The sequence below is a fragment of the Mesoplodon densirostris genome, chromosome 4, assembly GCF_025265405.1.
Source record: "Mesoplodon densirostris isolate mMesDen1 chromosome 4, mMesDen1 primary haplotype, whole genome shotgun sequence".
Lineage (NCBI taxonomy): Eukaryota > Metazoa > Chordata > Mammalia > Artiodactyla > Ziphiidae > Mesoplodon > Mesoplodon densirostris.
The window spans coordinates 14047830-14060242 of record NC_082664.1 but is presented as its reverse complement, the minus strand read 5'-3'; the positions used below and the strand labels follow the sequence as shown (position 1 = coordinate 14060242).

The 12413-nt window shown below is 51.0% G+C and overlaps 1 protein-coding gene across 1 annotated transcript; it reads right to left on the bottom strand.

Moving 5' to 3' along the window:
- Window positions 1-6566: 6566 nt before the first annotated feature.
- GPR68 (G protein-coupled receptor 68) lies at window positions 6567-7682 on the bottom strand. Its single transcript, XM_060097939.1, has one exon. It carries the CDS (start codon window positions 7680-7682, stop codon window positions 6567-6569), a length of 1116 nt encoding a protein of 371 aa, XP_059953922.1.
- Window positions 7683-12413: the final 4731 nt, after the last annotated feature.

The following is a 12413-nucleotide window of genomic DNA, read 5'->3' as shown; positions in this document are numbered from 1 at the left end:
CACACCCTTCAAATCTTTTGCTCACACAATACCATGCCTAAGATGTTGGTTCTTTCTGTAGATCAAAGAAGTAAAAATGAAGGACAATTAACAGACGACCAGATCTCTTCTCTAGCTTCCCCTTCAGTGATCTCAAGAACAAACTATGTGAACGAGGTGGCATCTAAAGAAAGATCACAAGGAGTCAGCGAGCCTTTCATGCAGTGGGAAATGTCAATGAGTTTGATCCCCTATCTCAGTGATTAACTGAGATGACTTTCCCCTTTCCCTTTAAAAACTTTCAAGGGCTTCCCTGGTGACGCAGTGGTTGAGAGTCTGCCTGCCGATGCAGGGGACACGGGTTCGTGCCCCGGTCCAGGAAGATCCCACATGCTGCAGAGCGGCTGGGCCCGTGAGCCATGGCCGCTGAGCCTGCGCGTCTGGAGCCTGTGCTCTGCAACGGGAGAGGCCACAGCAGTGAGAGGCCTGCGTACCGAAAAAAAAAAACCTTTCAAGACCAAGCAGAATCTTTGGTACTGGTTTTGGGGACACTAGTCCACCTTCTCACCAGATTGCAGGCTTTCTGATTAAAAGCAATGTTTTCTATTTCTACCAACACTTGTCTCTCGAGTATTGATTTTTGAGCAGCTGGACCTGAGTTCAGAGATAGTAGTCCTGCTTCCCAGCTATGGCCCCAAATGTTTATTGTGCCTGTTTTATTTCCTTAAGCATGTCAAGTTTGATTCTTTTAGGAGCACACGTTGTAAAGCGTGGAACACATACTATAGAAATTAAATTGTACACTCAACAGCAAAACCTAAGTGTATAGTTCAATGATCTGGGGTTAACTTCCAATGCGCCCTACACATGGTGTGGTGAAGCCTTTGGCCAGAAGTAGCTGGGGTGGGTGCTGTCCTGACATCCCTTTGTCATTCTGGTGGGGAGTCCCCACCTACGTGTCTGTGCTCCTGCTGGTGTAGCATCAGGGCCACTGTAATGTGCTCACCGTCCTTCTCCATTTGTGACTTCTCACAGATCGGTGAACCCACCCCAGCTCTAAGCCTCACTGACCAGGTCTCCTCCAGTTACAATTTGTGTCCCTGATTTGGGTCTGCAGAGCTCCATGTAATGGGGGCCTCTGATTGAGAGTGCATCCTGGCATTGCTGAAATCTTGATGGCTAGAGAGAGATGAAACATCATCTGCTAAGGCTCCCAGGACTTTTCTGACTCATATTTTTGGGGAATACACACTAATGGGCCTTTGGTTTTGCAGTAGTAATAGCAGAATTCTATTCTGGCATGAAGAAGTTTGAAGCCTGACTGTAATAGGCTTCAGTTACTGAAGATAACTGTAATAGGTTATCTTCCCTGTGGACAGAAGTTTATGGGGAGAGATTTAAGTCATTTGGGAAAGAGGCTAAGACCTGGGTGGAGCCCAAAGGAAGCTGAGAGTACAGGTCCTAGTTCTGGAGCAAAGCATTCAAAGGTCCCCCTGCAGGGAGAGACAGGCCTGTGGCCCTGCGGCAGGGGCTAAGGTGCAAGAAAGGGCCAGGAGAAGATCCCTTAGCAGGATCCAGCCCAGGGACCACTGGAGCTCTGAGCTCTAGGATCCAGTTTTATGCTTTTCTCTCTATAATATGATTCCCGCTTAGGGCTTTAGTAAAGTTTTGCTCAAGTTCACTCTAGTCTTGGCTATCCTTTGGGGAAGGCCTGCGTCCACATCTGAGGCGGCATGGTAGGCATGGCTCTGACCTCGAGAAGCTGGTTACAGGGGGACAAGAGGTGACCTACAGGAATAGTGGGGAGGCCCAGGGTGAGAGATGGGCTGGAGTGTCCACCAGGATGGATTCCTGAGGTGTGTGAGCATTCCTGGGCATTTCTAGGAATATTGAGAGAGGATCCTGGTAAGCAGTACCTGGGATGCTCTGTGGGTGTTCAAGGGCAGGCTGGAGACCTTGGGCACATCAAGGTGCACATGCCCCACAGACCCCTGCAGGTGGGATTAGAAGTTAAGCGAGCCAGGAAAGGGGTCAGGGCTCCTTAGTCCCCGGATATCTTCTGGCCAAGTGCCCCCCTCGTCTCTCAGCTGGGCAAGGCAATCCTCTGAGGTCATTTCCTGCCTTTCATTGCACAGGCCCTGCTGACCGCCAGCCCCACCTTAGTCCAGCCCTCTGCATTCTACTACTTTCTGCCCATTCCATGTGGGTTCCACTGTCTCCACAGAGTCTAACTCTCAGATTCAAAAGACCACTGCTCTAGGCAGGACGGAGGTGTGGCTTAACAACAATTCACATAAACTCAGTATATGTCAGTGATGTGATGTGCTTGCCAGGAAGGCCATTACGTCAGTAGAAGCACAGTGAGGTAAATGGTCCCTTTCTCCCCAGCACAGGTTGGACAGACTGTCTCACTTCAGATCCAAGCACCACAATTGAAGAAGTGGGCGTTGTTCAGATGAGGTACAAGAAGGTGAATGCTCAAACCCTAAGTGGAGGTGGCTTGAAGATCTGTATGTCAGAGGCTGGCTGGATGCTCACTAATTCTGCTTCCTCTTCCTGCGTACATAGGAAAGCTACATTTCCCAGCCTCCCTTGTAGTTAGGTTGGGGCCATGTGACTGGGATCTGGCCAATAGAACGTGAGTAGCAAGGATACCAACTGCTTCCAGACTTGGCCATAACCACCCTGTGAGATTCTTTTTGTGCTACTTCCCCTGCCTCTGTGGATGGAAGGGGAAGACCCTGAGATGAGGGAACCTCTTGATGAACAAATCCTGAATCACTGCCATCACTTGGGAAAAAGACTTGCCGGAAAATAGTTGCTCTTTGGACTTGGCATGAACAGGAGATAAACTTTTGTTGTTTTAAGGCAATGTGATTTGGGCTGCAATATATGTGATTTATACTGCAGTATAATCCAGCCCTGTCTAATACAAGCTTGGAGATTTAACACTGAGAAGTAGGATATGAGACTTTTCTTCAAATACCAGTACCTAAAGGGTCATGTCTTTCCAGAGGCCAGAACTAAGGCCAGTGGGAAAAGTGGTTCCACTTTGGCTCATTAGGAGTTACGATTTTCTGCCCAACCTTGGAATAACTTGTCTTGGGTAGTAGTGAATTGGTGTCATTGGTGGTACTTGCAGAGAAACTGGGCTGTCGTTTTGGGGAGATATACAGGGGATAATTCATAGGCAAGGAATTGGAGATCATGACCTCTGCAGGATTTTCTAACACTGATATCTAATGTCTAATCTACTAAGGTCTTTCTGATAGTTGTTGAATTAAAGCAAATGGAATTGACACACCATTTCCCCAGAGCACTGGGCACCATTGTGACCCCAGGGTTATTGCCATCAAAGACCATCATCTTGCCAGATGAATTCCTGGAGGCTGCAGGATCATGAGCTGCAAGAAGCACATTTTTCAGAAAAGCATTGAACCAAGGAGGTCCAGATTCTGGCTCTTTCTTGGTTGTACCAGCCAGAGAAAAGCAGCAGATGGGGATGTATTCTGTGCTGAAAATTTCTCCCACACTTGTCTGGCCAAACCACAGACCAGTGTGTATAAACAGGAAGATGAGCCCTCATCTTACTAAGCAACAGTGGTTAATGAGAAAGGAATCTAATTGCTTTTGCCTCCTTCAGTCCAAACCAGATGGACCTTTTCTTCCACCTTTTATCTTAGGAAAGAAAGGAGTCTTAAACCCCAATAATATCCTTATTTAATCTGTTTGGAAGAGGATCTGATTCTTCCAGAGCACTCCAGGGCTCCAGGAATCTGACTCCAGGGAAGGATTAAGTGACTAAAACCAAATTTACGTTTTAACAGGATGCATTTAATCTTTCATGATAAACATGGAGGTGCCACTGTTGAGAAGATGCTCCAGCTTCAAAAGGCTGATCACTAAATGTGGGGCTCCCCAAACACAACCCAAACAGTAAGAAGAGCCCCCCAAGGGGTGGGTACAACAGGCCTTCCTGCTTTGGCAATCTTCACTAGTGATGAGGGGACTGATCAAGCCCTCCCTCACCGTGGGGAGCAGCTATTCACGGGGTAGAAGGGGTCCTGTGTCCAAGGACAGGGAATGATATTTTCCAAACTGCAGGGCTGAGTTCTTTCTTCAGAGGGGAGGTGGCCAAATTAAGTCCCAGAGTGGATTTGCAACAATGTGCTGCAGAGCTCAAGACACTTCATGAATCTCAAGAGGAAGAAGGCCCTACTTCATTTGAAGGCTTCATCCTTCTTGGCCACTACTGGATAATCAAGGACAAATCCCCTAATTGCTGTTCAAGTTTTCTCTGAGAATGTCAATCCCTGGACCTTCCTGACTCTGTTGGGTATTTCATGGGCCCTCTAGATCCCCCTGGTGTTAGAAGACCCTCCCTCCCCATAAGAACTGCAGCACACTCCAGCTGTGGCTGGTTACTTTACTTTATTTGAAGACTCAAGTTTGCTACATAAATCCATTGCATGGTCCAACACACGTATACTTGGCATAAAAGAGAGGACAATACAAAAATACAACTCTTGATAGTAAATGGAACTGCCCTCAGCTCATGCCAGTTTATCCCAGTGGGAATGTTCATGTTTAAGATCAAAACAGGAGGAAATTTGGAATGAGGAAGCATGGAGGTCTCAACCAGTGTCATTGCCCTTGTAAGATCTGATCTGGGGCTGGGTGGCCTTTTTTTTGCTACCTGCAGACCTGGTCAGTTCCTCCTCTGTGAAGGGGAAGAGAACCTCCCCAGGTTATGGAAGGCCATCCAGAAGGAGCTAGAGCAAGCCCTGGAACCCCACTTCCTTAGGGCACACCCACCCTGGGCTATCAGTCTTTGGACACCTCTGATGGGAGGGTTAAGAAACTCAGGGTGAATCTACCTCTGGGAGAGGGGAGGAGAGACATGAAGAGAGATTGAAAAAAATGTTCTCCCTGGCAGCCCTTTAACAGATTCCAGAAATCTTCTACTGATGCCAGCTTCTATCTTCCCATCCCTGGTCCCTCCCCGGGCTTGAGCCCACCTAGCCTCTTAGCTGTGAGAGCTCAAATCCCAGGTCTTTGGGAGAAGTCAGAACTGGCTCCAGCCCACCGACCAGGAAATCTGAAGGGCTAGCATTTCTAAAAATGTGGGCAGGTCCCTGGAGGAGCAAGAAGCTCCTCTGGTCCTTGGTATATCCCCCAGGCAGAGGCTTAATATGATTGGGCATGAAGTTGCAGGAGAGATTGGGCACAAAGTTGCAGGAGCCCTGTCACCAGCTTTCCAGGGCAGAACAAGAGACGGCGGTCAGTACCCTGGTCTGCAAGTGGCCCGTGGGCCCACTGTCACTCTCCAGGTGGGTGGGGTGGGACATCTGGCAGAAGAGCAGTGCTGAAGGACCAAGGAGGCAAGGCAAGCCCAAGGCCCCCTCCTCTTCTTGTCACAGGGGCTATTTAAACCACAGTGGAGCTTCACCCTTGGGCTTTGGGCTGAGAGATAACAGAGCATGCATCTCCCAGTTGTTTGTTTTGTTCTAAGAACTTGGGGAGAATGTCATGCTCCTCTCTGAGACTGCTAGGCACTCCAGGCTGTGTGGCAGGGGACACTGCCAGCAGTCATATGACCCTAGCCTCAGTGGCTTGGGGCAGAGCTGTCATGGAGACCCTGGCATTTTAACAATGGACACACACACACACACACACACACGCACACACACACAGTCGCAGGCTTCCGGGTCTGGTGCTTCAAGGTAGATAGAAACAGAAGATGAATTGAGGCGAATCTGTGTAGGGGACTCAGCTGGACGTACTGCTTTAGGCCTCTGTCCTGACCCTTGAACTTCAGTGCTGACTTTAAAGGACCACAGACATCACCCTATGGAGCCCCAGGGAGCCCTAGGATTTGTTTTCCATCAGCCCTGGGGCTTGGGGAATCTGCTCAACTCTCCTCGCCTGTGAAACTGTGACGTGGCTGTATCTGGTGCCTCTCCTCTGCCTGTTATTCCCCCACTGTCCCCCACAAACACACACTCCCAGTGCCCCCAACCCCTCCCTACATTCCTTCTCCCCATCCAACCTCCGGGCCCACTCATCTTCCTTCCCACCCCTTCGTGGAGTGAGGCTCAAGTATGAATGATGACAATACACTTTCGTGTGTCACCTCCCCCGATTACACCAGTGCATTTGGACTGGTGTCATCTGTGACAACAGCATTGGAAGGCCCTGACTGGTGTGCCCCCAGGTACACACTCTCATCTCCCAGGCCCCTCTCTCCATGTCCTCACACTCTGCGTCCCCCACCCGAGCTTCTCTTTGAAAACCTCCTGGAGGTGAGCAGGTCTTCCTCCCACCAGCCGCCCAGCTGGCAGCAGACGACCCCCATGCACTGTCGGGGCTTATCCCCACACTCAACAAGCAGCCCCGTTGGACTCGGCAGCCACAGCAGTTTCCTTGGAACCAGAGAGGTTGTGCTGCGGCCCAGACCCAGGGCCCCGTGGCCCAGGTCCATCGTCCCCTCCAGCAGCAAGAGGCACCTGCCTTGGCCAAGTGGGCAGCAGCTGTCGAGCAAGCTCAGGTCTTGCTTTGCCCCGCACGTGGGTGATGGGGTGACACAGCTAGGCCAGTCCGCCCGCTGGGGATCCTCCCGCTCCGGGTGGTTGGGAGGTCTGGAAGGCCGGGTGGAGCTTCGTCAGCACGTTGGGCTCCTCGCTCTTCCCTGGGGCCTCGGGGGTGCCCAATGGGTAGGCCTCCCGGGCCCGGCCACTGCCGACGCAGGTGAGGAAGGCCAGGCAGGCCCCACGGAGGCGGGCCAGGTCCCTGTGCGTGGTCTCACTGACGAAGCAGTAGAGCACGGGGTCGGCCACGCAGTTGAAGCTGGTGAGGAGTAGGGAGAAGTGGTAGGCGTTGAAGATGCCCTTGGCGAAGTGGCAGCTGGACTCCCAGAGGCTGCGCACGAGCAGCAGCACGTGGTAGGGCAGGAAGCAGGCCAGGAAGATGACCACGGTGCTGAGTACCAGCCGCTGGATCTGGTCCTTGCGGCTCTTCTGGGTGCCATGGCTGCGGCGCACGGCCCGCAGGATGCCCCGGTACGAGGCCAGTAGCAGGCAGATGGGGAAGAGGAAGCCCACCAGGAAGCGGTAGTAGTTGATGCTGCGCTGCCGGGGCTCGAGCGGGTAGTGCTCGAAGCAGACGCGGTGCCGGTCCCGGTCCTCCACCACCTCTTCGTGCATGAGAAAGTAGATGCTGGTCAGCAGCTCCTTGGCCCAGATGAGCACGCTGACTCCCATGGCGGCCTTCAGGGTGCGGAACTGATGGAAGCGGAAGGGATGGGCCACGGCCAGGTAGCGGTCGATGGAGATGCAGCAGAGGAAGCCCACGCTGATGTAGATGTTCTCGTACAGGAGGATGCCGCACAGCTGGCAGGACAGGTCGCCGTGGGACCAGTTGTCGTGCTGCAGCACGTACTGCAGCCAGAAGGGGAGTGAGCAAATGTAGAAGAGGTCGGCCACTGTCAGGTTGCACAGGTACACGCCCAGCTCATTCCGGGCCTTGATCTGCAGGTAGCCGAAGTAGAGGGACAGGCAGTTGGCTGGGAAGCCCACCACCAGCACCATGACATAGACCACCGGCGCCAGCGTCTGGTGGATGGTGTGGTCGATGGCACAGCTCAGCGAGCCGTTGTCTCCAGTGATGTTCCCCATCTTTGGGCCTGGAGGGGCCTCACCCCTCATGGGCTCAGGAAAGCACCTGTCTCTCTACCGCCATCTTGTTTCTAGGATGTGGTTCAAGCCATAGCAAAGGCTGGGCCTCATTGCTGATGGGTAAGGCCCTGAAAGTCAAAGGTGGAAAGGCTTAGGATAAGAGGAGCTAACATTTATATAGCACCTACTGTATGCCAGGCACTCTTCTAAGTGCCTCACTTAATTTAGAAGATGATCCAGCCAACCAACTCCAACTCAACTGAAATGTGACTTATGTCTCCCCATCCCCCTTCCCTGGCTTCCTGTCCCTTATTTACTTTCCTGGTCCCTTGGTGCAGCAAGCAAGGCCTGGAGCTGGCTCCAGGGAAGCTCAAGGTGGAGAACAATTCCAACCCACATAACAGTGAGGGCCCCAGCTACTCTCTTCTGCAGCATTCAGCTCCATTCACATTTTTTGTACTTGCTCACAGGAATGTACCAGGTCAGTAAACTCTGAGGCCACAGTCCCTCCTCGGGGCCTCTCCATACAGCACAATAGAGGCCCAGCCTGGTCCACATCCTGCCGTGCTCTGGCAAGAAGAAAGGCTAAGCTTCCCACAGGGCACTTCTACTTCACCTCCGTGGAACTGGGAACCTAGCACAGGGGGCCAGGCACCGACAGACACAAGCACCAGAGTAGGGTCAGCTGCTCACAGGCTGTGCAAGTCGTTTACACTTTCTTAGCCTCAGTTTCCTCATCCATAAAATAGGGATATGGGAATTCCCTGGCAGTCCAGTGGTTAGGACTCGGTGCTTTCACTGCTGGGGCCTGGGTTCAGTCGCCGGATGGGGAACTAAGATCCTGCAAGCCGTGCCACGAGGGCAATAAATAAATAAATAAATAAAATGAGGATGAAAACACCTGCCCTCAGGGTCTGTATCAGGGCCACATAAAATATGTCAAAATGCATGTCATCGTTTTTCCAAAGGCAATGAGGCAGAATAAAAGATGTTAGTCTTACTTGCATTAGTGAAAAGTTCACATTGCTGAGAATTTAACAAAGAAAATGCTATTGCTGTATATACAAATACATTGGAACAAGACAGAATAAAAATTTTTTGTTGTAGACCTACTTTATAAATTAATATATCAGAATGAAAGGACTGAGCTGCTCTATTGATTTAACACTTCTGTCTCAGATGAAATATCACACTGTGTCTAAATGAACTTTTTTGTTGTTGTTGTTTGTAATCATCCTTCCAAGAAGACTTTTCAGACATTTTTTTCCTAACCACCTGCTCCCATGAAATTTGAATATCCCAGATGTATTTCATATCTGTTTATGTATCATGGGCTTTTGGAGGATGACAAGTCACTATAATATCTAAGATTTTTTTCACCCCACCTAAGAACCAATTTTCACCCCCCCTTGAGAATGCATCGTCTCTCTGGCTGCAAATTCCAAATGAACGGGGTCTGCATTAAGTTGTTTTGTGGTATTAGCAGATCAATCTTGCCCTTTGCTGTCTCTTCACCATAGTCAAGCTGGGACTCACAGACCAGATGGGAAACCCCTTCCACAACCAACAACGTCTCATCACCTGCTGACCAGGGTCCCTCCCTCCGCAGCCTCCCTCCTGCTGGCTCCTGACTGGCCCTGTAGGCACCAGAGCCCGGGCTCAGCCTGGAAGTTGGCAGAGCCTTCTGGGAAGGGGCCCAGAGATATTCCAGCCCAGCAGTTCCAGTCTTGGGGCTCATGGAGGATAAACTTGAGGGCTTCCCCCGAAATCACAGGCTCAAACTTGTAAATATGTAAGTATGTGCATTTTTCCTGGAAAAGGGTCCTGTGGCTTTCATAAGAGTCTCTAAAATGGGCGAGAGATGGGTCTGGCCCAAAGCTGTCCCCTCTCACCTGGACTCCCTGTGGCTCTCTCCTTGGCCAAGCCTCCCCCCGCCCCAGTGCTCCCACTCACGCCCCTGACCATTATCCCCCGGGCAGCCACAGCAATCTTTCCAAAATACAAACTGGATCTTCCTCTTCCTTGTTTAAAACCCACTGAGACGGTTTCACAATGAGTTATCACACCCACAGTAAAACTCCCAGACTCTTACAAGACCCAGCATGATCCGGCCCCAGCTCCCCCTACCTTGTCTGATGCCAGCCTCACTGGGCAGCTTTCTGGGCCTCGTCACCTGGCCTCGCTCCAGTCTCTCCTGGAGTGCTGCCCCCTGCCCTCTCCCCACCTCCACCTCCACCTCCAGGCTGCTCCTTTGCCGCCGGGTCTCAGCTTAAACACCACCCCCTTGTGAGGCTCTCCCTGACCACCCCACTAAAGTGGCCCCTCCCCCATCACCATCACGCCTTCCTGTTTCATGGCTCCGCAGAGCTCCCATCAGTGTCTGAGATTTTTCTTGTTTATTTACTTGTCTGCTTGCTGATGATCTGTCTCCTCCATGAGGATGTAAATTCCAAGAGGGCCCTGTGCACCTTGAACAGTGCCTGGCACACCACAGGCACTCCTGAGTACTCCTAGAATGAATAAGTGAATGCCACTTCCCCATTTTACAGATGAGGAAAATGAGGTTAAAGGGGAAGTGACTTGCCCAAAGCCAGTCTAAGGAAGGAAGCATGGGCATTAGAATCCAGGTCTCCTTTCTCCAAGTCCCACCTTCCTGCCACGTCTAGTCCCCACCTGAGCCTCCCCGCACCCTCTCAGTCCCTGGAAGACGAGGACTCCTAGGAGGGCTCACCTCCCCATCCTTTCCAGGATACAGGCCCAGATTTCAGTGTTGGTGGTGGAGGGAGGTGCTTCTTGTTGTTGTTTTCAATTGTGGTTTGATATACATAACATTTACCATGTTAACCATTGTTAAGCTCACAGTTCAGTGGCCGTACGTACATTCACACTGTTGTGCAGCCATCACCACCATCCACCTCCAGAACTTTTTCAGCTTCCCCAGCTGAAAATCTGTACTCATTAAACACTAACTGTCCATCCTCCTCCCCCGAGCCCTTGGCAACCACCAGTCTACTTTGTGTCTCTATGAATTTGACTGCCCTAGGTACCGCATATAAGTGGAGTCGCACGGAATTTCTCTTTTTGTGGCTGGCTTATTTCACTTAGCATAACATCCTCAAGGTTCATCCATGTAGTAGCATATGTCAGAATTCCTTCCTTTTTAAGACCCAATACTATTCCATTATATGTATAGACTGCATTTTGTTTCTCCATTTATTTGTCAGTGGACACTTGGGTTGTTTCTACCTTCTGGCTATCGTGAATAATGCTGCTGTGAACATGGGTGTACTACTTGAGTCCCTGCTTTCAGTTCTTTTGGGTATATACCCAGAAGTAGAACTGCTGGATCATATGGCAGCTCTATTTTTAATTTTTTGAGGAACTGCATTCTGTTTTCCACAGCGGGCTGCACCATTTTACATTCCCACCAACAGTGCACAAGGGTGTTTTCTTGTCTTTTGTGTTTTTGTTTATATGTTTTGATGGTGAGAGGAAGGGGCGACGGGGCAGCTGAGGCCTGTGACCCCTAAACTCTGCACAGCCCCGCGAGTCACAATTTGGCCCCATTCGTCCTCCTCTTGCCAGCCCTCCTGTCCCTGGATCCCAGGCCCACACCTGAGCAGTCCCCCAGGGACACCCACCCAGGACGTCCGTGTCTCTGAATTTACGTCGGGTTCTCCGCAGTCCACATAAAATCTACCCACAGGAAGATAAAAATTCATTCATCAGCACAGGCTCCCAGGCACCAACAAAATCAGGCAAAGGAAACCAAAGTGAAAACACGTCCTGTCAGGTCTTAGGAATTTGTTGAGAGTCACCTGGCCGAAGCCTATTGTTTGCTAGGGCTGAGTGTACGCCTGTGTGAGGCGGGCTGGTGTGACCGTTTGTGGGTTCCTCTTTTCCGGGCCGACGATAAGCGAATTCCGTCAAGCAAAGTCAGAAATACTCAAGTCTGCAGGGCAAAGAAGCAACACATACGACGTTTAGGTGAAAACACCTCCTCCACACACACGGCATCGCCTCTGTGATTTCAATGCCGTCACACTCTGATGACTCCCAGACGCCTCCCCACACCCAGGTGGAAGGCTGACAGAACCAGCTTCCTTCCGCTGCACAGGGCATGCTCTGTGAGGCCCACCCTGCTTTCATCGTTTTCTCCACTAGTCTGTTCTTGGAGGTGGCATCTCCTCCTGCCCAGTCACTCATGTTGGATGGCTGGCCTTCAGCTTCCTCCCTCATCTTCGTCCACAGCATCCACTTGATTACTCCGTTCTACCATTTTCAACTCCTAAATATTTCCCACATCCGTCTCCTCCTCTTTAGCTGCCTCCCCAGTGTCCCAGATTGGCTTGGTCAAGACTTCCTCCCCAGAATCAGTGCACGGCCTCCTATGGGATTCCCTGTCTCCGCCTCACCACCCTCAAAGCCATCCTCTAAAACAAAAACCTAACCTAATCACTGCCGCTTCAAACCCTTCAATGGCTCTCCAATCATCCATCCATCTGTCCATCCATCCATCCACTCATTGACTTATTCATTGTTACAGCAAATACTTATTGAGTGTCTATGATTATATGGAAGGCACCGTACTAGACACTGGCTCCTGGCATAATTCAAGTTGCTTTTAGTCTCATGGGAGAGGGTAGAAGCCAAGAGAGGATTAGCTCCCAGGGAGAGTACAGGACATTAAGGGAGTTCATAGGAGGTGAACTAACCCAGCTAGAAAAGCCTTCCTGAGCAGCACTTTACTCAGAGACCAGA

What these genes read in the sequence shown, in the direction of transcription:
- GPR68 (XM_060097939.1), bottom strand. Translation starts at nt 7,682, where the DNA reads ATGAGGGGTGAGGCCCCTCCAGGCCCAAAGATGGGGAACATCACTGGA.